Source organism: Lepus europaeus, chromosome 8 (assembly GCF_033115175.1).
Source record: "Lepus europaeus isolate LE1 chromosome 8, mLepTim1.pri, whole genome shotgun sequence".
In the NCBI taxonomy this organism is placed as follows: domain Eukaryota; kingdom Metazoa; phylum Chordata; class Mammalia; order Lagomorpha; family Leporidae; genus Lepus; species Lepus europaeus.
The window spans coordinates 104091687-104118425 of NC_084834.1; the positions used below are offsets into that span (position 1 = coordinate 104091687).

The following is a 26739-nucleotide window of genomic DNA, read 5'->3' on the forward strand; positions in this document are numbered from 1 at the left end:
AGTGATCTGCCCTCAAGCAGACCCAACAGGCCAGTCCACTGCAGTGGCTTTCAATGTGGTAAGCCTGGGCTTCAGCAGAAGTCAGCTTGTGAAGAGCCCTGGCAGCTCTGCCAAGAGTTGGATCACTGGAAATGGACCTGCCCTGGAGTCGAAGGATGCCCAGGTCAGAGCCACAGATCTTATTGGCTCTAAGCTGAAAAGCCCTTCACTCAGCCCAACTTCCAAAGTGACCACTGCAGCTGAGGAGATGGTCAAGTAGGGTCAGCAACATTGCAGGCAGAACTGTAAATTTCTTGTTAGAGATGCCCCCTGCCTTTACCTGGCCAGCTCTCCTCCCAGGCCAGCCAAGTAATGAAAGTCAACACAGTGCCTTCCCCTAGGAGGTTCACACCTCCCTTAGGATATACCCCATGTGAAGAGATGGATAGGTCTGGGCCTCTGAATTTACAAGGCCTAAAGCCCACCAGATTATTATCAAGCCCCTTCTATCAGGTTCTATTTGCCTCTCAATCAGAAAACTTAATTGTAGCTTAGACAGCACCTTTCTTAGCTCCTCTAATAATGACTCTGTCCTTTGTTCTAGGCCCTGTCCAGTGCACTTGGGCCTCATTCCTTTGTAATCATAACCTCTACTCTACCACCAATGGCTCTACTCCCAACCTGTGTGTACTGATGGTCCTCTTCCCCACTTAATGCTGTATAATTGTTCAAACCTGGTAAATGCCACTCTTAGGATCATTGGTTACTATCCTCACTCTGTCTTTTATGACCTTGTCTAAATATGATCAGAGTCGGCAAACTTGGAAGGCTTCCATAGCCTTGGCAACTCATGACGACAGCCTAGGATGGTTACTGGCGCCATAAACTAGAGTGTCAATTTGTTGGGTCAACAACAGGAGCCACTGTGTACTTGCTCCTCATGTGGGATCTCTGTCCTTAATGTGCTGTACATTGTGATTTAATGCTATAACTAGTACTCCAACAGTATGTTTCACTTTGTGTTTCTATGTGGGTGCAAACTGTTGAAATCTTTATACTAAATTGATCTTCTGTATATAAAGAGAATTGAAAATGAATCTTGATGCAAATGGAAGGGGAGAGGGAGCGGGAGAGGGGAGGGTTGCGGGTGGGAGGGAAGTTATGGGGGGGGAAGCCATTGTAATCCATAAGCTGTACACTGGAAATTTATATTCATTAAATAAATGTTAAAAAAAAATATATATATACTAAATCTATCTTCTGTATATAAAGAGAATTGAAAATGAATCTTAATGTGAATGGAATGGGAGAGGGAGTGGGAGTTGGGAGGGTTGCGGGTAGGAGGGAAGTTATGGGGGTGGGGAAGCCATTGTAATCCATAAACTGTACTTTGGAAATTTATTTTTACTAAATAAAAGTTTTTAAAAAAAGAAAAGAAAAAAGATGTTAGGGGCTGGCGCTGTTTCTCCACTTGGTTAATCCTCCGCCTGCAGCGCTGGCATCCCATATGGGCACCGGATTCTGTCCCAGTTGCCCCTCTTCCAGTCCAGCTCTCTGCTGTGGCCTGGGAAGGCAGTGGAGGATGGCCCAAGTACTTGGGCCCTGCACCCACATGGGAGACCAGGAGGATGCACCTGGCTCCTGGCTTCCATAGTGGCCATTTGGGGGGTGAACCAACAGAAGGAAGACCTTCCTATCTGTCTCTCTCTCTCTCTCACTGTCAAACTCTGCCTGTCAAATAAAAAATTAAAGAAAGAAAATAAAAAAGGATGTTAAGTCGCCTTTTAGTGACTTATGGTGGAATTTCAGACCATAGGAAAGACAAGTAGTGGACATTTTTAAAGCAAAAGGCAAGGAAATGTGTTCCATGATACAACTCAGTGAACACTACATAATGTGATCTTTAAAAAAAAGTTTATTGATTTGGAAGGTGGAGAGACAGAGGCAGAGACAGAGACACAAAGAGAGAACCCAATATTCCACCTGGAGGTTCGCTTCCCAGATCCCCACAATAGCCACAACTCAGCCAGGCCAAAAACAGGCACCATAAACTCAGTCCAAGTCCCCCATGTGGTTGATAGGGACCCAACTACTTGAGCCATCACTGTTGCTTTCCAGGAGGTCCACTAGCAGGAAGCTGGAATCAGGAGCAGAGTCAGAATCTGAAACCAGGAATCTGATATGGGATGCAGATGTCTCAGGAGGCTTCTTATAGGGTAGGACGTATCACCATGTTCCTAAATCTGTGTGAAATACATGAAACTCGTTTTACTTAAATAAAAATTTTTAAAAGAGTTTCTTAACCTCTGTACCAAATGCCTGCTCCCCCCCAAAAAATGCAGTTCTTTAAATTGGTTTTAAGGTCAAAAATGAAAGGTAAACAAGTACAAGAGAGGATGATAATACTTAATAAATATTATTTTCATAGCAAACTTAGTTCTTGCATATGTCACTGAAACGGAGCTCAAAGGAACCTTAGAAAGACCAGGACTGGATCCCTGAATCCCACTAAAACCCTGGGTAATGGCTGTTCATGCACCTGCAGACTTGGGAATCACTTGTGCACCCATACAAGCACCACTAGTGCTAGAAAACTCTCCCTGCCTGAGCCCAGATGTGTTCTATTCATTGGCACAAGTTATGCTTGACTAATACAGAGTAAGGTTGACTTGTCCTATGTACAGATTCTCTCTTCTCCAGTTATGATGTCTTTCCTATAAACCACTCCTCTCCCTCTTTTTCTCACAGCCCTGTGGCTTCCTGCTGTGATTAATGCATCTCTGACAAGACAGCCCAGAGAAAGTCATGTGGCAGCCTTCTGTGATGACAGTCTTCCTGAAAGCAGCAGATTTCAGGTCTCTAGTTAAGCACAGTATATTGAACAATAGCAGAATCCACTTTTAGCAATGAAATTGAATCATCTAATTTTGCTTCCGTGTGCCAAATCTGTTCCCTATTAAGTAAAACTTTCTTCCTTGTTATCCTCATTGGTAAATGAGAGTGTTTGGAGGAAAAGGTCAGAGGACAAAATGACTTCATGAATTAAACATTACCATCTGCTAAACGATGCATTGGATACTTTATTTTTTTCCCAAAGAAATCTTTTATTTAAGGAATACAAATTTCTTAAGTACAACCTTAGGAAAATAGTTATTCTTCCCAAGATACCCACCCTCCCACCCACACTTCCACCCCAACTCCTACTCCCAATCCCCTTGCCAGTACCATTCTCCATTAAGATTCATTTCCAATTACTTTTGTACAAAGAAGACCAACTCTATACACTGTAACAATTTCAATAATTTTCCCACACACACACATACACACACAAAAAAAAAACTGTTTGAGAACAAGTTTTACAGTTAACTTTGATAATACAAGTCATTGAGGACAGAGATCCTGCATGGGGAGTTAGTGCACAGTGACTCCTGTTGTTAATTTAAGAATTAACACTCTTATGTATGAGGTCAGTGACCACCTGAGGCTCTTGACATGAGCTGCCTAGGCTAAGGAAGACTTTTGAATCCACAAACTCTGTCAGTATTTAGACAAGGCCATAAGCAAAGTGGAAGTTCTCTCCTCCCTTCAGAGAAAAGTACATCCTTCTTTGATGGTCACTTCTTTCCACTAGGGTCTCACTCACAGAAATCCTTTGTGTAAAACATTTTTTTTTGCCACAGTGTCTTGTCTTTCAGTGCCTGAAATGCTCTCACGGGTTTTTCAGCCAGACTAGGAATACTTAAGGGCTGATTCTGAGGTTACAGTGTACTTAAAACTATTGTCATTCTATGCATCTGCTGTGTGGACTGCTTCCCATGTTGAAACATTCTCTCCTTTTTAATTCTATTATTATTACCGGACACTTGATCCTACTTATATGATCACTTTAACACTTAAGATGACATTTTTACCACCCAGCTTAGTGGGATTTGGGGTCCCATGGCCAGTTTTTAAACTTTACACTTAGAAGTAAGTCTGTAGGAATGTATGCAGAACTATATAGCTCTACAGATACAAGCTTCCTCCTCTCTCTCTTATTCTCACTCTTATTTTTTAATGAGATCCATCCTCAATTGACTTTATACACATATGATTAACCCTATATTAAGAGCTCAACAAATATTATTAAGAAAAAAAAACTGTTCCTCAACAGTCAAGACAAGAGCTGGTCAAGTCATCTCTCCTTGAAGTGTCAATTTCACTTCTACAGATTTCTTTTTTGGTGCTCTATTAGTTCCCACAGATCAGGTAGAACATATGGTATTTGACCCTTTGGGACTGGCTTATTTCACTAAGTATGATGTTTTCCAGATTCATCCATTTTGTTGCAGGTAACTGGATATCATTTTTTTGCCACTATGTAGTATTCCATAGTGCACATATCTCATAATTTCTTTATCCAGTCTTCAGTTGATGAACATTTAGGTGTTTCCATATCTTAGCTATTGTGAATTGAGCTGCAATAAACATGGGGGTGCAAATAACTCTTTTATTTGCTAATTTCATTTCCCTTGGGTAAATCCTGAGGAGTGAGACAGCTGAGTCATATGGTAGGTCTATATTCAGATATTTGAGGTATCTCCATACCGTCTTCCATAGTGGCTTTACCGGTTTACATTCTCACCAACAGACTCATAGAATAACAAATGCCCTAAACAGCAATCTTACCTCATACTCAGCCCTTAAGGCAATTGGATCTGGCTGAAAAGCCCATGAGAGCATTTCAGGCATGGAAAGCCAAAAAACTGTAGCAAAAAATTATCTACATGAAGGAGTAAGATCCCTGTGGAGAGAAGGGGCCATGAAAAAAGATGTACTTTTCTCCAAAGGGAGGAGAGAACTTCCACTTTGCTTATGACTTTGTCTAAATACTGACAGAATTTGTGGACTCAAAAATCTGCCATAGCCATGGAAGCTCATGTCAACAGCCTCAGGTGATCACTGACATCATAAAGAAGAGTGTCAGTTAAATCAACAACAAGAGTCGCTATATAGTTACTCCCCATGTAGGACCTCTGTCCTCAGTGAGTTGTACTATGAGAATTAACTGTAGAACTTGTTTTCAAACAGTACTTTATACTTTGTGTATCTGTGTGGATGCAAATTGTGGAAATCTTTACTTAATATAGAGTTAGTCTTCTGTATATAAAGTTAATTAAAAATGAATCTTAATGAATAATGGGATGGGAGAGGGAGTAGGAGGTGAGACAGGAGTGGGTGTGGGAGGGCGAGTATAGGGGGAAGAACTGCTATATTCCTAAAGCTGTACCTATGAAATTTGTATTTATTAAATAAAAGCTTTCTTTAAAAAATGACACCTACTCATAGATTAGTTAGGATTGAATGAGGTAGTGCATAAGAAGTATGTAGAACAATGTTTAGTGCATAGAAAAAAAATCAATAAGCTAGTAGTAGTAGTAGTTATGGTGCTTGCCCACAACTCCCCATTTACATCCAGGAATGAATGACAGGAGCAGGATCTAGAAGGATTCTGCCCACACAGTTGCTATTCCAAGTTTTGATTTCCTCAGAGCAGGGCAGATTTAGTTGGTGTGAAAAAAAGATGTTAATGGAATGAATGAATCATGAGTGCTTAATTGTGAGATTGGTTGATAAATGACATCAATGTGAGAAATAACCACAATTTGTGTTTATTGCTTGCTGCAATAACACAATTTCAGGGGAAGATGATGGAAGAATCCTTTTATTTTGTTCTTCTCCGGATATGAAATTTACTGCAGGACATACAGGATGATTGCTAAAAAGAAAAAAAATATTTTATGTATCAAAAGAATAGGAAACATAGGGGAAGAATTTAGCCTATGTTAAATTTAGCCTAGTGGTTAAGATGCCACATCCCACATTGAAGTGCCTAGGTTACAGTCCTGGCTCCAGCTCCTGACTCCAACTTCCTGCTAATGCAAATCTTGGGAGTCAGAAGTAATTGCTCAAATATTTGATCCCTAGGAGACTTAGAGTTTTCAGCCCCTGCCTTCAACCTTAGCCCAATCCCAGCCATTGCAGCATTTTGAGAGTGTACAGGAGCTCACTCTCTATCTCTCTACCTCTCTGCCTCCCAAATAAATAAATAATAATAAATTTTAAAAGAATATGAAATCTCATTAATTGAATGATAGGAACTCAAATACTTAATACAATTTTTAGTAATAACTATGTTTTGCTTCTGGTAGCTCCAAACCTATCATCAGTTGAGGTTCATCATCACTGTATATCATGACTATATCCATGCAACCTTTTGTTTCTAAAGTGTGTGTTAGGACTCTTACAGAAACTGTATGTCTTTTTAAAAACTATAAACACATTGCTTTTTTGTTTATAGGAATGCTGCAGCAAGACTCTTTGCATGTCATTCCTATCTCAATAAAAGTCATTTTAAAAGTCACTGAGATTCTCTCAAAAATGATTCTTGTTACTAGGTTACTTCTCACCCAACCCCAAAGACATTACCCCTCTTCTTCCCATCAGTATTGAATGTCTCTTTTTGCTGGTCCAGAGAGCTGAATGCAGCAGCATAAAGATGGAGAGGTAGGTACATTTTAGCTTTTCAGAAAACTGAACAGAAAGAGAAGTGCTAGCTAATACATTTGTAGCATTGCCACCCTTAAGCAGGGATTAATACCAGAGAAACATGACAGGATTGATATCACGGAAGGAGGAAGCAGAGATAGACATTGACATGTGAGAGAGAAAAAGCCAGAGAGACCAAATAAGCTGCAAATGCATTTAACATTTGATGTGAGAGAAGGGATTACCTTTGATGCCTTTCAACTCTTTCCCAAGCAGCCTGGCTTCAGCCACCAATTTTCAGATGCTGAAAGCGAGAGAGAGAGAGAGAGAGAGAGAGAGAGAGAGAGAGAAGAAATAAAAATTTATAGGAAGAAAAGCTTAAGACCTTGTTATTTAAATTAAGAGAAGCATATTACCCTGAATTGGGGGGGGGGGAGTCTTAAAGCACTCCTATATAGTATAGGGGGACAGTGACCATTCTTTCTTCAAGTAAACTTCAGAATATACACACAAGAACTTGTAAAAGCTACCAGTGAATCCATCCATCCCTTTCCCTAGCCCTAAAGTATACCAATTACATAAATGCTTGGTGTTGATCAATAACTTCTAAAGAAAAATTAAAGATTAAGCACGTTTTTAAAGGCATACTAAGCAAGCACTGAGCATAGTGGAGGGCTCTCCCCAGCCTGAAAGGTGGGGAGGGGCTGTGCCTGTGAGTGAGCTTGAGAATAGATGCTTCTAGAAAAGGGTAAAATGGAACTTGGAAAACAAGCCACATAGAAATCCACTGGGGCCACAATAAATGGGGCTCACACTATAGGCAGGTGGCATGTCACAGCAGGGAGCATCTTTCACCTCTTCCCCTCTGCTCTCCTTACCTTCCACTCCCTCGGGAATTCTTAACCAGGGAGGTTAGGATGAGGACTAGGAGGGTAGGAAAGTCGCACCAAAGAGACTTCACTTTCTTACATTTTTCCTGCACCCTCCCTTTGGAGCTAATAGTGATGTCCTTTTCAGATCACATTGAGTCTTTATTTTGTGAAGATGATGGGTGACTCAGAACTGGTGGTATAATCAAGGAGCATTATTATCATACTTACCTACAGATGGTGAGCTTCACTTCAGTTACATGACCAAGGCTACTGGGATTATAAAAAAGCCAGGATTTTTCAACAGCTTTTTATACCCCATTCTATCATCAAAGAGATAGTACCCAAAGCCTGTACCAGAAAGCTGTCAGCCAATGAGGGTGTAGCAACGGTGCTGTCAATCACAGACTTAGAAGACCTTGCAAAGAGGAAGCAGGGGCTTACCATGAACTCTGATTTATTTTGTTTGCCCTGGATACCAGTGGAATTGCAGTGAAAAAAAAAAGCACTACCTCTTGGTCAAAACAGGCTTCAGGCCCCTTGGCTTTGCAGCACTTCTCCAATGTGTCAGTGAAATTAGTGAACAAAGACTGCAGCTCTTCATCTGGGAGTTCAGGCTTCAGCTTCACTAAGTTGACAAGAAACCTATGGCCCACAAGATGCCACATAGAATTAATTAATGGTTTCATTTTAAAGCTCCTCTTCTTCAAAATGTTTGTTACAGAATCACATGTCTTGGGGCAGGGGTATCAATATAAATGGGAATAGAGAGTTAAAGTCTTCCCTTTCAAAAAGGACTCCTGACGCTTTCCTATTAAGCGAATAGAATGGATTGCATGGAATATTCTTTGGAGGGCTATGTAATTGCAGACAAAATGGTATAAAAAATGTATACAAGGTGACCTCAAAAAATAGTGGAAGATGGAGTTCAAAGGATAAGTTTATTTTACAACAAAATTTTTATCATAATACATGGAAAATGATTGTTACAAAAAAACTCCATGCAGAATTCAAAATTTCTTCACATCACAGAACCCTTACACTCTGGATTCTGTTTATACATGAACTTTTGTTTTTCTTTTTTGACAGGCAGAGTTAGACAGTGAGAGAGGGAGAACCTTCCATTGGTTCACCCCCCAAATGGCCGCTATGGCCAGTGCACTGCACTGATCCAAAGCCAGGAGCCTGGTGCCTCCTCCTGGTCTCCCATGCGGGTGCAGGGCCCAAGCACTTGGGCCATCCTCCACTGCCTTTCTGGGCCACAGCAGAGAGCTGGACTGGAAGAGGAGCAACCAGGATAGAATCCGGCGCCCCAACCAGGACTATAACCCCAGGGTTCCAGCTCCACAGGCAGAGGATTAGCCAAGTGAGCCGCAGTGCCGACCTACATGAAATTTTAAAAGTACCCTAGTGTTAGGTTTTTATTATGCACAGTATTATAGGTTATGTAACTACATTGGATGTTTCTAGAAAATTTATATATAAAATGACCACCAATCCTCTTCTTCAATATCTGAATGCCGCTTCTACTACACTTGATAGAGATCCTACCCAAATCCAAATCAACTAGTCATTTCTTGGCATTTAAAGCATTGCCTGAGATAAAGAAGGTAAAATTTCTGTCCCTTTAGACCTCTCCTTTTTTTTTTTCAAACATTAAGTGAAGCTCTCAGAGTGAATAACCATGTTGTTCTTCCAAAAAAATCCAATTCATCATAAACTTACCTGAGACTGTGTGCCAGCCATGCTAACTCACCTCCCAAACACAGTCTCATGTATACTCCAAGTCTCTAGTAAAAGGAAAATAACTGAGTTTTTACTTATAATCAATGACAGTGATTATCCACTGGTGCTTTGCTGAATAGAAGAGAGTGGACGATTTTACAGAAGGAACAGGATTGTGACACCAAAAGCACATAACCACTACAATGAACCTTCTCACTAATACGTGATGTGGGCTATCTCAGAGGGAAGGGCAAGCCATGGAGAGAATGGTTGTACCTGTCTTTCTTCCTCTGGAACTCCTCTTTTTGATCCTGACACCAGTCTAAAGGAAAGGCAAAGAAGTCTTGCGAGGTCGATGGAGGCACATACGTTTGATCAGCTTTCAGACCCTCAAAGCAGGGCCTCCGGAAAGCAAAGTTGGTTTGACAGCAATGGTCCACAGCAGGGTTGATGGTTCGATTTTCCTTTATACCACATAACTCTCCAAGAACTAAATCCATCTGTACCAATGGGAGATGGAACACAGATGGGATTTTAAAACTTGAGCAGACTTTTGAAAAATATGATTAGGTGAATAGCTAGATTGTGCTGAGATCCTTGCTAACCTGACTCAGAAAAATGCACAAAGTTCTAACACTAAACTATAAAAGGAAAAGTAGAAGCAAGAATTCTAAATGTCACCAGGACAAAAATGCCAGCCATAGCAATGTAAATGCCTTAGCAACCTGTACACAGTACACAAACTTTTAACTGTGAGCACAGAGATGTGAACAGTCAACTGAAAAGGACCACCACACACTGCAGTCCTTGGGTGGATTTCCTTCTGGGATGCCCCAAAGGGTACTTTTCACCCCAATCCTAAAAACACACATTAAAGATGTGATCGGAGTAAACACAGAAATTCTTTTAACTGAACTCTCTCTCTTTTTCTTGCAGCAAAAAGGAGACTATGTAACATTCCTTAAAATTATGAGGCTTCTGCTCCAATTCTGAAACAATATTGCAATTCCAAGCCAATTGCCTTAAAAAATTATTTCTAATATAAATAAGAAATAAGAACATTAAAAAAAAGCCCCCAAAATATTTAAGGCATTCACTTTTGCTTCCTACAATTTTCACAGGGTAAATCAAAGAAAAATCTATATTCTTTACTTGATGATGTTGATAACAGTGTCAAGAGAAGGGAGACAGTTACTATAAACCAATGAGTGAGGATAGACTTTTGTTAAGAATTAGTCAGGTATGAGAACCATGCTTACCAGATTATCAACACAGGCAAACTCTTCACTTAGTGTGCAACAGGTAGACAAAGCCATCACCATTTCCTGGCCAAGAGAGAGCAATTCTTCAGTGGAGAGCTGAGGGGCTGTTTTGGTGAGTTTGATAAGGTAGCTGAAAGAACACGGGTCTGTTTGATTCTGAATTAAAGTAGATGCCCATTGGCCCTTGAATAGCAACAGAAATGCACACCCATCAAGGCTAGAGACAATTACTATATGTGCAAAGTGACTCTCAGCTCTCATAAAACACGCCTTATTTTCTTACATCTTGCCTCCTGTAACTCTATATCTTAGCTTCCTTTCCAATTTCACGGTCACTACCAAGGCTCTTGGACTTGTCTGTCATGTCTTATGTAGTGTAGGAGACCCTTGCCAGCAAATACCTTGGCTAGCACGTAAAGCCCTGCTTGAAATCCTTTGTGTATCTGGTAAATATTTTTAAGAAGATTTAATAGGTACATGTTGAGAAAAGGTAGTTACAGAGAAAGGAAACTAAGATCTTTCAATCACTAAGTTTGAATACGCAGCTATCTGATTGCAGAAACACTGAAATCACATTTTTTAAATTGCATTTTGTTGATTTGAAAATGCTCAGTTTCAACAGCCACATTGGCATGATAATTAAGAGAATCCAAATAAACTGTGTATTATTCATGAATACCTACAAGCACACTGGAAGAATAATCATTGAAATGTTAAATAAATGCAGTTGTTTCTATAAACTCAGTAAAAATGGGCATAAATTCTAGGCAAAGCATGTCATCCTGAGCAAATCCAAGTTTGCTCCATCCCTTTTCTAAACCAAGCAGAATCCAAGAATTCTGGGTTGGAGTGAGAAACGCAAGGTCACACTAAAGCATTAGATAATCAACCTGTCCAAAATCTTGCATTTCTCTCATTGCTGTCCTTGTTTCTGATAAAGGATTGACATGACCATTCAATGTGTATTCTTTTTTTTTTTTTTTTTTTTTTTTTTTTTTTTGGACAGGCAGAGTGGACAGTGAGAGAGAGAGAGACAGAGAGAAAGGTCTTCCTTTGCCATTGGTTCACCCTCCAATGGCCGCTGCAGCCGGCTCACCATCGCACTGCGCTGATCCAAAGGCAGGAGCCAGGTGCTTATCCTGGTCTCCCGTGGGGTGCAGGGCCCAAGGACTTGGGCCATCCTCCTCTGCACTCCCAGGCCACAGCACAGAGCTGGCCTGGAAGAGGGGCAACCAGGACAGAATCCGGTGCCCCGACTGGGACTAGAACCCAGTGTGCCAGCGCCGCAAGGCGGATTAGCCTATTGAGCCACAGCGCTGGCCCAATGTGCATTCTTGACTTTCATGTTTCTATTCCTTCCCAGTGTTTAGTATTGGTCATCACTGAAAGACTGAACTGTTTTTCTACACTCTGAGGGATTCTGTATTTTGTCTTGATCGTGAGTGCTCGTCCACTTGTGCAAACGACCTACTGATATTTCAAGCCATCCTTCCCCAAATTCTGGAAACGTTTACATTCTTGTTGGACCATCTTCAGGCTTTTTTCAGTTGTCTCATTGAATTTCTCTTCCTGCAAATAAGAATAATGGTAGGATCAAAGTTGTTATCTAAAATTTAATCATACGTTTGATGTCAACTTCTCAGTCTTTATTTACTTACATAATATTTTCAAGCTTTCATTATACATTATTCACCAAGTTAGGTGTAATTTCTGCATGTGTGTGAAAGAATTTGAGTTTTTTCAATTATGATATATAGTTTTTCTAAAATTTGAAAATCCAAATTTTCATAATCATCTTGTTCATTTTTAGAGCTTTCCAATTGACAGTGTAATTCAGATATTATATTGATAAGGACCACATTTGATTCTTACTTTGAATTGATCAAAGTATTTGTTATCACTGACCTTATGAAATTAACTAACTTGTCCAGAATGACTCACCTAGTAAGTACAGCTACAGAACTTTTACAATCATGTTTATATTTATTCTATATAGTTTTCAATCATTTAGATTTGGAACATAAAATCTTCAATAGTTTTCTTCCAGTTTTTGACAGACTCTCATATGAAATAAAATTGAACATCTGGGGCAGGTTAGGCTGTCTCTTGGGACATCCACATCCCATAGTGGACAGCCAATTTGACTCCTGGCTACAGTGCCTCTCATCCAACTTCCAACTAGTGTACCTAGGAAGGCAGCCAATGATAGTCCAAGTACTTGGGCCCCTTCCACCTATGTGGGAGACACAGACGGAATCCTGGATTCCTGGCTTCCACCTGGCCCATCCCTGGCTGTTGTGACTATTTGGAGCATGAACCAACAGACAGAAGGTCTCTCTCTCTCTCTCTCTCCCTCTCTCTCTCTCTCTTTCTCTGCCTTTCAAGTAAATGAATCAGTTTTAAAAAATGGGACATCTACTGAGTGGCCACCTGAGAGAAAACTGTATCCCGGGGGATGGATGTGATGAGACAGACTGTGTCTCCATGTAAAAGGGAAATTTTCCAGCAATGATTCATTTAAGGATCAGGAACAGAGTGCCTTGTCTGGGACAGTGACAGAAGACAAAGGTAAACAAGTCTTACTCTAGTGTTCAGATTTGAAGCAGTGTAAACCCTTTAATGGCAAGTGAAAGAAAATTTTTAAATAAAGCAAAATAGTACATATCAAAGCAATGAGAAACAAATCAAAAACTTCCAATAATTTCCATAGTATATAAGGGTTAATATGCATTGATACTAATATGCAAGCTACTAATTGTAATAGAAAAATCAGTAATAGACATGAACAAGTTGTTCATAGGTAATTTGTAAATGTAATATCTAAAATCTATAGGAAAAGTTTCACATAATTAAAAAAATCAAAGTGTTTGCTTAAGTCACGATCACTAGCTTTTACATATCACTCTAGCAAAGATAATTTCCATGTGTCATGTTGGTGAAGGTGAAGTTGAATTGAGCATTCTCAAGCACTGCTGCAGGACTGCACACTGGCAAACACGGAGTAGTAGAGGAGTTCAATAATTACATCCTCGTGATAGGACATCATCATTTAAAGTAAAATATATTTTCAAGTCTTTAGTGACATAAAGCATTTTCTGGGCCAGCGCCACAGCTCACTAGGCTAATCCTCCACCTGCAGCGCCGGCACACCAGGTTCTAGTCCCGGTCGGGGCGCCGGCTTCTGTCCCGGTTGCTCCTCTTCCAGTCCAGCTCTCTGCTGTGGCCCGGAAGTGCAGTGGAGGATGGCTCAAGTGTTTGGGCCCTGTACCCGCATGGGAGACCAGGAGAAGCACCTGGCTCCTGGCTTCGGATAGGCACAGCGCACTGGCCGATTTTCAGAATTTTTGTTTGGTAAATTTAAAACTGTTCTGAAATAAAACATTTATTTTACAAAAAGAACTATCTCTTGAGGACAGATTTAGAATTTTTTATTTTATTCTTTGTACCATTTGGTATGCTCCTGATAATCTACATTAATCATTTATTACTTTTATAACATAAAAAAATCCAATACAGCTCAATAAAATAGAGAGTACACACATACAAATGTAAATAAACATTGAATAGGGAGAGTTTTTTGAACCATCACACTGAATCATGGCTTAAATTATTAAGCATAAGCCAAATGGATGATGTCAGTCTTCCCAATTATCATCATACACTAAATCTAAAGAAGACTTAAAGAGGTCAATCATAATTCTCCCTCCTAGTATGGAGCAAGACTTTGGCATCAATGTTAAGTGTGCTGATGTTCTTTTATAATTCTGTGAACTATGATGCTGGAACCTACCACACTGTGGTAACAGTTCAGAGGATTTTCTGTGCTGCAGCAATTTTCCATGAGATTCTTGTACACTTCAGCAATTCTCAAAAGCTCTACTATAGACAGGTCTTGATGCCTTCTTGCATATTCGTAAAGAAACCTGTAATGTGTACAATATTTTGTATATTAGAAATTAGAGCAAATCCTACTACCATTTAATCTAGATAGACCTCCTAAAATCAATCCGCTTCCACATGCTAGTTCCCTCCTCTGGTTTGGTCAGAGTGACTTAAGAGAACATTTTGACACAGATGATTGATCATTTTACAAAAGTCCTCTTCCATATTATGTGGACTAATATTTTTTGTACAAGAAAAGACAGAATTATTAGAGTTGTTTAGAGTTAGTTATGAGAAGGATTTACCACAGAGAACATCAGAAATAATTTGCTGTTCCATCTGTGCTTTAGAATATTCACACTGCTGAGGCCAGCATGTGACATAGTGGGTAAAGCCACCACCTGCAATGCTGGCATCCAATATGTGTGCTGGTTCATGTCCCGGTTCGTTCACTTCCTATCTAGCTCCTTGCCAATGGCCTAGGAAAAGCAGCAGAACATGGCCAAGTGTCTGGGCCTCTGCCACACATGTAGGAGATCCGAATAAAGTCCCTGGCTGCAGACTGTGCTCTGGCCACATTGGCTATCTAGGGAGTGAACCAGCAGGTAGAAGACCTCCCTCTGTGAAACTCTGACTTGCAAAATAAATAAGTAAATCTTTTATTAGAAAATAGAAAAAAGTAAAATTCACCCTGAGTATAATTCCATTGGGAAATACATTCAGTTGCCTAACTTGGACTTGTGGAAATGCAGCTTTCTCCTCACTCCCTGCAACCAAAGCAGGAGATGAGGAGCAGCCTTTGCCCATTCTCCATCCTGTCATTGCCGAACAGTGAAGTGACCACTCTCTCAGCTCTAATTCATGCAGTGGTCCCCATGGGCTCAGTCAGGGGTTTCAAGAGTATGGATGGGAATGATTTGGGGAGAAGGTGGGAAAGGAAGAGGGAGGAGGCTAACATTTACTAAGCCTTAGTGGATGCTAGCCTCTGGATCAAGCTTTAGGCCTAAGAGCCAGAACTGTACTTCCTGGTCTTTGGAAGCACTTTCTCATTTCTCTTCACTCTATCCTCAAAATAATAAAGCTAAGGAAACTAAGTCACAGGCTGATTAAGCACCTGGCTCTGAATAGAATTAGTCAAATAAAATTTGACCCCATGTCCCCAGGAATGCCCACACCACTCTTCTCTACACAAAGCTGACTCTCAACAAAGAACACTGTCTTCTCCAAGTACCTCAGCTGCACCGCCTACTATCTTCTCCATAAAGGACTCTCATCTGCTCATTAAAAATTGGCTAAGGTCTTCCATGGTTTGTGAGAAAAATACCTCACAAACATTTCATGACCAATTAACTCTCCATCATTTTTTGTTGTTCTTTCGGTGGCCTTTGACCCTCCTGGATAATCTCGGTGTTCCCCACACAACCTCCTCAGTTTCCTGTCTGCCTTCTCTATCCCATTTATGGGATGTGCTCCCCCTGCTGAAAGGCAGTAGTGATGAGCCCTCACAGAATCAGGGCTCCTCTCAATATCTGGTGTAAGTCAGCATATTTTTTCTTTCCAGAGAGGAAAAAATACCTAAAAGATAACATCCTCAAATGGTTATAACAAAAAAACCCTGGAAGTCCCCCTGGCTGTAGCATCCATTGAGGACTTTCCTCAGATGCTCCCCTGGAAAGACTGCACCTTAAAGCTCAGTTCTGACTGCAGGCTCAGTGTCATTTTTCCCCAAGGCTCCAATCACCATCTGTGTGGTTTTTTTTTTTTTTTTTTTTTTTTTTTCAGGCAGAGTGGATAGTGAGAGAGAGAGACAGAGAGAAAGGTCTTCCTTTTTGCCGTTGGTTCACTCTCCAATGGCCACTGCGGCCGGCGCACCGCACTGATCCGAAGCCAGGAGCCAGGTGCTTCTCCTGGTCTCCCATGCAGGTGCAGGGCCCAAGGACTTGGGCCATCCTCCACTGCCTTCCCGGGCCATAGCAGAGAGCTGGCCTGGAAGAGTGGCAACCGGGATAGAATCCGGCGCCCGGACCGGGACTAGAACCCGGTGTGCCGGCGCCGCAAGGCGGAGGATTAGCCTGTTAAGCCACGGCGCCGGCGATCTGTGTTCTAACAGGGATGATCAGGCAGGTAATGAAAATGATGACCAAAGTTGCTTCCCTTTCGTAAGCATGGATACAATCTATCATTGTATTTAGTTTAATTTGGTTTAATACCCACTAAACTCATGAGAAATAAAAGAGCACAGTAATTAGAAGAGGCATCTAGAGCTAGGCTGCTTCCAATTAAATCCTGACTGTGTCATGTGTTAGCTCTGGGACTTTGGGACAAGTTACTTAACTTCTCTGAGTCCATTTTATCTCCTGTAAATAGGAGTAATAAATGTACACTAACCTCAAAGGGCTGTTTTGAAAATTTGGCTCCAGAACTACTAGCTTTCCCCTTAGGAGCCATGTAGTTATTTTACAGGATTCTTGAGGATATCAAAATAAATAAAATATATAGCTCATTGCCAGGCATGCAGTAAACGCAATTCTCAAGCAGTCAATAAACATTAGCTTTCACTATAACAAAGATTCTTTTTCTTAAAATTATTTAAAAATACTTTCTACAGAAATGATCTTTTAAAAAATTATATGATACCCCATGAATAGATCCTTTTCCTTCAGCCACATTAGCCAAGTTAAATCAAATCTTATCAACTTCTTTCTATTGGCCTTATAAATTTCAATAGAGAGTTTATATTACGCAGCAAAAAAGTTGTCTGGGTCAGTATCTCGTTCTTCACACAAATTTTCGTTGTCAGTAAGTTTTGCTTCTCTCAAAGATAAATCCTTTGGTCTATCGTCTTTATTTGAGTTAATTATACACTCTCCACGCTCTGGTATTTTCTTTTCACAGCACTCTTTGATTTTGCTGGAGATGGAATCTTGTTTTGAGCAAATATGGCTCATAATCTTGCCCTGTACCAGATAAGAATGAGAAATGACTTTATTTCCAAATTTCTTCAGCATTTCCTTCATAATGGAATCTCTGAATGCAGAAATATTTGGGGTCATTCTGTCAGCTAACTTTGTAGACAATACTCATTTAAATTTTGTATCCATTCATACACACGAAGTTTTACATTATTGAAAGCTTTATTTCTTGGGATTTAAAATGATATAATTATTTAAATTAGGCTCTATCATAAATTTATATTCATTGTTGCATATCATTAATCTTTAAAATATTTTAGTATTCTATATTGTCATTTGGTATTCTAAATATTGTTTCCTTCCTATCGGAGTCTACCTGTGCTTTCAGTGGGGCTATCGAAGGCAGGTCAAGGTCACTGTAATATCCATAGCCCTGATGTCACCTGAAACTACATTGCCAAGAAAATGGCAAAAGCTCAAATATTTGATAAGTGACAGAGATTGGTAAGCAAATGAATTACTATATCAATCAGATGGAGATTTTTCAAATACAACAGGCCATTCTACTCATGGGATCATTTCCTCATGGAAATTAATTTGAAACTGTTCAAATGATCAAATAATGTTCAAAATAGAAAAATCTTATTCTGCTCCCTATTCCTACTCTTCATCCCAATTCTGATCTGTATATAAGGTGTAGGAATTAAGGAGATGGTAAGGTTATCACATTTACACATAATGGATAATGGTTTCTTTTTATTTTTTTTAATTTACAGACAGATAAGAAAGTTCCCATTCATGTTTCACTCTCCAAATGCCCGAAATGGCCAGGACTGGGCTAGAGTCAAAGTCAGGATTGGGTTTCCCACATAGGAGACAGGGACTCAACTACTTGAGCCATCACCTGCTGCCTCTCACAGTTCGCATCAAGAGGAAGCTGGAGTCAGGAGCTAGAGCGAAGTGTTGAATGCAGGTGCTCACCTGCTAAATCCTCACCCCAGGTAGATAATTTTTAAAAGCTGATCTTCCCCAGTCCCTTCTCCAGACACTCCAGAACAAGGCTGACATTTCTTCCCACCCTCTGTTCTAGTCTCACTTCAAGGTCAATGAATTCCATCAACACACCAGGCCATTTCAGGCCTCCCTCACTTTATTCAAACTGTGTCCACTGCCTGAAATCTCCTGGTGATCATTATGGCTGGGGAATGGAATGCATCTCAGAGTTGAAGTGAGAAATAGAATGGAGTCTGGCACCATGTTTCCAACAAACTCCACAGAGAACCAGGAAGCCAGTCTTTGCAAACACATTCACATTTCATCTAAGGACACCTTGTCTAGGAACATCTCTTATTCTCTCAGGATTCACTTCTATTTTCAATCAACTATAATTCAATTCCTCATATTTTTCCATAAAGGCATTAAAGAGAATGAAATTTGAAATATGATCCCTTAGTCTCAGCCCCAAACTTCACAGAAAGTTTTCAATTACATTCTAATTCAGTACATTAGATTTTAATATTATAAAACCAACATTTTCATAAATAATCCAACAATTAAAAATAAATCATGAATGAGATTACTTGAACTGGGTTCTAGTCAGGGATGAAATAACTTAAGAGACATTTATTGCCAGCTGCTTTAAATAAAATGAATGCTTCTTAATACCTTGAAACTAAAATTATGTAACTAACATACTGTCTTCACCATAGTCTAAAACAGTTAAGCTAATTAAAAGTCACAGAGGTAAAACCTAATTTCAACTAAAAAGCAGTCAGGACATTTTGAATAAAATTGTATTAACTTTGAGGGCATGAAAAATTTAAACTATGTCAACAATATAGTTCCCAGTATATTCCCTAGAGAATCACTTTAATGATTCCCAGAGTGTAGCATATGGAGATTGAAGAGGTGTTGGTTAAAGGACACAATTTTAGTTAGATAAGAGGAATAAGTTTAAGGGCTCTGTTGTACATCTTGATGACAAGAATATGTTGTATACTTGAAAATTACTAACAGAATTTAGTTAACACACACACACACAAAAGATATGTGGTAATGTATATGCTAAATAGCTTTATTTGGCCATTCCACAAGGTACATATAGGGAAAACTATGTTACAGGGGCAGGCATTTAGCCTAGTGATCAAGAAGCCAGTTGAGATGTACATGTTCCATATCAAAGTATCTGGGTTCAATAGCCAGACCCAGCTCCTGACTCCAGCTCTATACAAACCCTGGAGGCTGCAATGATAGCTCAAGTAGTTTGGTTCTTGCCACTCACATGGGAGACCTGGATCAAATTCCCTGCTCTAGGCTTTGACCTGGCCCAACCCTGGCCATTGTAGGCATTTTAGGGTATGAACCAGCAGAAGGGAGCACCCTCAAATACATATATACATCATGTTCTAAACTATACATGTACACAATTTGTACTTGTTAATTATGAAGAAGAAAAAATTATTTGAAAGTATTTGGAAAGATTGCACCAAATAATCTGAGGAAGCTTAAAGAAATCAGCTCTTCAGAATACAATGATAACAAGTCATTCCCTGAGCCTTACTGCTAAGTTCTAACAACTCTAAAACAAAATTTGTGATGTAAAAGGTAACATCAGAATTGGTGTTTGGCACTGTTTTGTGTCCTGTCTGCTCTACTTCTGATCCAACTCCCAGTTAATGACCTGGAAAAAAGCAGTGAAAGATGGCTCAAGTGTTTGGGCCCCTGTCACCCATGTGAGGACCTGGATTGAGCTCCTGGCTCCTGGTTTGTTCTAACCTGGTTTGTTCTAACCTGTTGTGACCATCTAGGAAGTGAACCAACAGATGAAAGATCTCTCTATATATAACTCTGACTTTCAAATAAATAAACAAAATATTAAAAAAAAAACAGAGAAAGAGAGCTTCAATTTGGCTTAAACAGATTTTTAAAAAATCTCATATTCCTGAATTTTTATGTCAATACATTCAGCCATATAAACTAAAATTTGTTGAAGGATCTCTAAAAAAATCCCATGTGTAAAAGGAAACCCAAAGTTTTATTTGGACTTATTTACTAAAATTATATTTTATGTTATTTTTTTAAAATTTCCTAATAGCACAGCTCAGGTCAATGTTAGAATTATAAAAAAGTTTACCAAAAATCACTTTTTTTGCTTAGTTTTGGAAACTAGTTACCATGCCGTAGGTGCAATGTACAACATCCCCTTCACAGCATCCGTCATACGTGGAAGAAACTTCTTCAAGGAGGGAAGTAAGTTCCTTAAACCCGATCTTGGGGAATTTTTGGCTGAGGACAACGATGTTTCTGGAAACAAAATTGATAAACCACTAAAGTGATTTGAACAGCAACTAGAACAAGAGGGTGTTCTTTGCTGATAAAATATAAATAGCTCCCAAAAGCGTTGGTACCCTTGGTTTTGCACACGCAGTTCTTTGTCAAACAACTGACGGGACGATGCAGTCTACATGAGTACTTTGAAAATTCTGGGCTGATAGTTGGGTCTGCGCCCACAATCCTGGATCAGAGCAGAAAGAGGTATGTCCTGAGACGTACGGCCTCTTCAGTAATTAGTATAGCAAGAAACACTGTGTAATGGGCCACTACTTTGTATTCTAAGCCCATGGCAGGCATAGAAATCTTTCCTACTGATCTACTTGAAATCTCAGAATTTTTCTCAAGACATTGTCCTAGCACCATTACAAATTAGTTAGAGTGAGTACTAACGAATAATAAAGGTTTTATTTAGGTTTGGATAGGTCATATCAAGCTGGTAAGAGTTTTAAAACCCTCATCAGGAACTCTTAGACTTGTTCAGATTCCCAACTAACCAACATTTATTTCAGAAGTACCCCTTTTTCGTTTGGTTCTCCCCACCCCACTAATCTTCTCCCAATATTAGATCTGATTCTGAGCTATCAATGTAGACTTAAACCACCACAAAAATTCTTGCAACACCTGGAAAAATATAAATAAAATGTCATGAAGCATTTAATAAGGAAAGTGAGTGAGACAAAAAAAAAAAAAAGTAGAAACACGATACATACGTAGAAAACTCACATAGAGTTTAAGACTTTGGATCCAAATTTTAAAAAGGCCCCACAGACATTTTTTTGATAAGAAGACATTGCTTTTAAGTATTGTGTGACAGGTGCTGCCTGTAGGAAAGAGAAAAAATTGTGTTGAAGCAAGAGTACCTCACTATTATTTTATTTAACTACATGTCAGTGAAGTCTTTACAGTTTGTCCAGAGACAGTGAGTCTATGAAATTTTAATTTAGCAAATTTCCATATCAAAATAAATATTCCCTTGTGCATATTATAAAGGCAAAGCCAACGTTCCTGATAACTGAGCTGCACTTGGGAGATTCACCGTGATCACAAGGTGGGGCCTTGTGAGCTTGACTATGGGTAGTCTCAAAGAGGACAGAAAATAGAATGTCCACTTTCATCGTGGATCTCCACCTGCTAGCACTTCTTCTAATGCACAAAGAAAATGAAGGCTGAACAGAGAACCTAGAACTGAGCAACTGTGTCCCAATGATCTCAGGTAGGGAGAATATTTGGATCAACAGTTGATGACTGTCAGTGTGAAAATCAGTGAATGTGACGAGGAAGTGCCATGATGGTAAATGACCCCACATTTCCATTTTAAGTGAGCACGCTGGTCCTGGTGTCGCATCATCCTTATCCTTCCAGAGGAACAAACAGGACACTCACCCTAACTCCAAAACAGCTGGCTTTATGTTGTTCTTCACAGCACCTGTTTGTCAGCTCCTCAAACTGAGCAGCAACAGTCAGAAGTGTAGGGGCAAAGGCAAAGGGGTTCCTTCTGGCCACTTCATATATATAGCTATAAAAAGAAGTTTCAAATTAAAAATAAGAAGAAGAAGAAGGGAAAGGAGAGAAACAGGGAAGGAATGGTAGGCAAAGTAAAGGAGGGGAAAGAAGTGGAAGAAAAGACAGGGACAGGTAGAGCAAGCTGCAAACTGAAGGTAAAAGGGAGAAATGTTTCCCTTTATAGAAAACTTCAATACAAAGCAACAATGTTCAGTCCCCAATAACAGTACTGTCAAGTCCTTTTCATTGTAACTGTTAAAGCAAGGGTGATGATACAGCTGTAATCCTGTCTTCTTCCCTCCCCGTGCTGCCAAGGGGACAGCAGATCTCCCTCCTACGTTCAAAGAACAGCTATCTTTGCCCAGCCCATCTGTGATCTGGGTCAGATTTACTTGTGGACAAATAAACTTATGACTTCGGTTTCAGTGAGTACATCAACTTTCCATAAAGTCTCTGCTGCTACAATTACTGCACTATTGAAAACAGATTTTAGCTAAACAGCCAGTAATTTAATCTCTTTCTGATGTAAAAGCTAAGACTTCCCCTGGGGAAGATATATTATTTCCTCCACTGTGTTTCCTAGCAATTTAACACTGCGCGTACACTTCTATTCTAAAGCGTATCATATTAGCAAGATAACATCTTTCATGTAAGAGTCTCAAAAGCAGGGTCCCTATCTTTTTTTTTTTTCAAGATGTATTTATTTACTTGAAAGCAGGGTTGTGGAGAGAGAGAGAGAGAGAGAGAGAATCTATCTTCCATCCTCTGATTCACTTCCCAAATGACAACAGCCAGGGCTGACCAGGCCAAAGCCAGGAGCCTGGAAGTCCAGGTTGCCCACATGGAAAGTATGGGCCTAAGCACCCAGGGCCATCTACTGCTGCATTACCAGGCAAATTAGCAAGGAACTGGATTAGAAATGGAACAGCCAGGACTTGAATGGATGCTCAAATTGAGTGTTGGGGTTGCAGGTAGTGGCTTAATCTACTGTGACACAATACCAATTCCCAGGGTTCCTATAATACTTTTGTTTATTTCTTCAATGCTGAGCACAAAATGTGCCACACAATACATGTTGAATGAATTCATGAACCAGTCAATCAATGAAATCAGCCCAGTACTTTTGAAATATGTATTGGACTTAGCATCATAATAATTCTTCAGTTAGATCATTTTTTGACTAAAATTAAACTTACTGATTTAGAAAAGAGTCTCTGCTATTTTTATAAGCCTGACACTTCTCTTCAGGATCCAGAGTAAGGAAAGGAGGTAGAAATCCCACATCAGCTTTCTTGTTGTAGAAGAAACAGAGTCTTCTTTCAAAGTCAACTTTACTGCAGCAGTGTGAAAAATTATGCCTTTGAGACAGCCCCTCCATAGCACAAATCTTTTCCTGTAAAATGTTATTCTGGACAAGAGAGAAGAAAATGACAATTCCTCATGCCAAAGACACATGGACCCAAAGAACAATCAGTGCCATACTTTGGGATACAGATTGTCATCTTTCCCCTCATCCCCCACAGAGCATTTTATCCAAACCCTTGACGATCATCTCACACTTCAGGAACCTTTCCCTAACACTTAGCCATCATTTGTTGTTTGTTTGTTTGTTTGTTTGCTCTCTACCTTGCCCTTCCGTCATTGACTTTTCTCCTCCTCTCCCAAGGTGACAACGTCAGTGTGAGTGGGTTCGTAAAAACTTTGGGGTATTTAGTAGCAGTATTCTAGAGATGCAGAAGGTGACACTACTTGGGGAAGCCCAGCAAGGGGAATGTGACTGCAGAGCTCACACTGAGAGGCAGCTGAAGAGGCACCTCTGTGTTTCCACATGCATGTTCAGGCTACGGCAGGGTGCATATGGCATACTGTATACATATGGCATATGCTCACATCCTGCAAGTACATAGTCAAGTCCCCCTGTGCATCTCTCCTGAGGAGAGTACCTTATCCGAAATGCAGAAATGGGGCAAAATAAAAGCTAATATTCATTGAGCATCTTTCTTTTCATATTTTCAAGCTAAAAATGCTCTCTGTGTTGGCAGCTAGTCTTGTATGTTTAAGAAATGCAAACAATTTACTTACAGCTGTTTCTGCACATTCTGGGAGTGTCTTGTCAGCCAAGCATTTATCTTTGTATTCTAGCATGTCTTTCATGAGCATCTGCACTTCCTCAAAGGTAGCTTCCTGAACATATTGAGCAAATGCGATGATGGTGCTGCAATGGTCCACACGAGGTACACAATGTCATATGCAGAATTTCCATTTACATCTAACAAAAACTCACATGAACATCCATTGGATGACTTGTCTCAAGAATTTATCTAAGTATAAAGGCTATAAAATATACAACTCAGTTCTGTCACCTGAATTTTGTAATTAATGGTGTGTTCATTTTCATATGTTTCCTATTACTTAAATTACCACTGAGAAGCACTAACATTTCTGGAATACATCAGACTAGATTACAATAAATACCATCTTCAAAAGGCGTTTCGGACAACTCACAGGTATCCAGCATTCTCTTCTATGAATTTCTGAGTAACACTGAAGTCATCTGAAAAGTAAAGATATTTGCTTTACAACTTACCCTGGTATGTTAACACCTTCTCAATCAATAACTACACATAACATTTAAGTGCACCAAGTACAAATTAGAATATTGATGGTAGAAAATAATTTGGTATATTCTACAAGTAGTAGAGAAAATATATGAACCTAAAATGAGATCTGAATCATAACTGATTATGTGCTCAAGAAATATTCACTTAATTAACTAATTTGAATTACTCTCAAACAGACTAGATTTTAGATTTGCCATTGTTGCTCCATGGACACAAAAGACAAACACAATCACTATTTCCATGATAAGTAGTTATAACTTATGACTAGAGAAGCGATATGAGATTAACTGGCAAGTGATGTGATGAGTGACCAGGCCTGACGAGACTGCCATAGCTCACTGGTATCAGGTCAGCACAGTTCATAAGGCTACTCGGAAACAGATAAACAAGTGGTCTCCAGACTCACCTAATATTATGGATTCCTTTCCAATGAGCGTACACTAATCAGAGCACATTGTGTTCACCCACTACAATGTGAAGGCCTTTTTTTTTTTGTGAAGCATTCTGTTGGACACCTTAAGGCAACCAACAATGACTAAGCCATCTCCCCTGGGCTGCAGGATCCTAAACAGTCTTCTAGTGGAAAGGACACATACACATGCCTGTATTCTCATCTAGAGTGTGGTTAAATATTTGATAGGAATGTTTTATGATACATGGCTGAGGAACCAGAACAAAATTGTAGGAAGAGTGGCATGTGAATTGAGCCTACCAGAAAAATCAGAAGTTTTGTCTTTCTGTGTGGTAAGAACAATGGAAATAAAAAGTCTAAGGTTATAAATCTTGAGATATACTTAGGGAAAGTCAGTCAATCCATTGAAATGAGAAAATGAGACATAAAGAGGAGCACTGGGACTTAGGTTAGGAAGGACATGACTTTGGATTATGGCGGTCTTACATAAGCAGTTGAAGCCACGGTGCTTCATGGAAATGTTTATGTAGCATAGTAATAGGGTCATTTCTATACACTAAGAAATACCACTCAAGGACAAGTACATTTAAAACACTGAGACCCCCATCCCAGCCCCCATAGTGTCTGTGAAACAGGAAGTGACAAGAACTGTTTGTCAGTCAGATGAATGGAAGAATGGATAGCTAGGAAAAAGTAAAAAGGTCATACGGTATGTAGACTTCTGCAATTTCCCTGTTGAGAAATCAGCAGGATCTGAATTTTAGCAGGAGTGATGGAAAATAAATGAAAAATGTGAGTACAAAAGATATTAAAGATAAAAAAGCAGGATTTTGAAAAAAGTTGTTACATTGAAAAAGGAGAGAGAGAACTCAAGAATGACCACTGTTGTCAAGCCCCATGGCTGGTGCCAAATTGAGTGACACACAATTCTACCTTCAGAGCCACAGGGATGCTTAGGACAACTTTATGCACATTACAAGAAAGAAGGTCCAGGTTAGAGAAATGACAAAAAAAAAAAAAAAAAAAAAAAACAAAACCTCCTCTGGACAGATGAAGTTCAAGTTGTTCCCCCTTTGGACTGAAGAAATATAAAAGGCACCATTTCCTCCAGGCTGACACTGCCTTGGCCAGGCTTACAGGTATAGAGGCTATAAAAAATTGTACAAAGGAGGACGCAGAATCCTGCATATCCTAACTGTACCTTTGGTTATGAATATGTTTGACCAGGAAAGATTCAAAAAAATCTCAATTCATATTCAATGTTTCACTGTTACCATAAACCATATGGATTTGCAAGAAAAATGAATATGTTAAAATCCATTTAGCAAATCACAGTGACGCTTTCTATGCTGCCATAACCTGCTGACCATTCTCTAAGTGTGATAACCTTCTCTGTCTATAAATTCGGTAATATGACCAACAAAATACAAATGCTGGAAAGGTAAATTGGGATAATTGATTAGCATATTCAATTTGCAACCAGAAGGAAAAAACAAGTGCACAATTAAGTTGAAAGAAAACAAGTTTTTCAAAACTTTTAATTATTCTAATTTTGTCTTTTTTTGATATATAAGTAAATTTCTTACCTATATCCTGAGGCTTTGTGGGCAGGATTAAGGATTCAATCAAAAACAAAGAGAAAAAAATAAAGCCTGCAAGGTTTAATTGTTTCATTTTCTGGATTTTTGGGTTTTGTTTCTTCTCAGAATTGCA

General features: G+C 39.5%; 1 protein-coding gene across 3 annotated transcripts; it reads right to left on the reverse strand.

The window, feature by feature from the left end:
* Positions 1 to 1887: 1887 nt before the first annotated feature.
* AFM (afamin) lies at positions 1888 to 26739 on the reverse strand. Of its 3 annotated transcripts, none has more exons than XM_062198697.1 (15): positions 26613 to 26739; positions 24499 to 24547; positions 24076 to 24208; positions 23190 to 23401; positions 21874 to 22006; positions 21214 to 21311; positions 20331 to 20460; positions 16988 to 17202; positions 14154 to 14286; positions 11835 to 11932; positions 10361 to 10493; positions 9378 to 9601; positions 7889 to 8021; positions 6753 to 6811; positions 1888 to 2222 (listed from the first exon to the last, which is right to left on the reverse strand). In XM_062198697.1, the coding sequence occupies exons 1-14, from the start codon at positions 26698 to 26700 to the stop codon at positions 6791 to 6793; spliced, it is 1800 nt and encodes a 599-aa protein (XP_062054681.1). In that variant the 5' UTR covers positions 26701 to 26739; the 3' UTR covers positions 1888 to 2222; positions 6753 to 6790. The 3 variants fall into 3 exon arrangements, with proteins under 3 accessions (XP_062054681.1, XP_062054680.1, XP_062054682.1); XM_062198696.1 differs by lacking the exon at positions 1888 to 2222 and adding an exon at positions 5608 to 5737; XM_062198698.1 differs by lacking the exons at positions 1888 to 2222; positions 26613 to 26739 and adding an exon at positions 5608 to 5737 and having other exon boundaries at positions 24469 to 24543.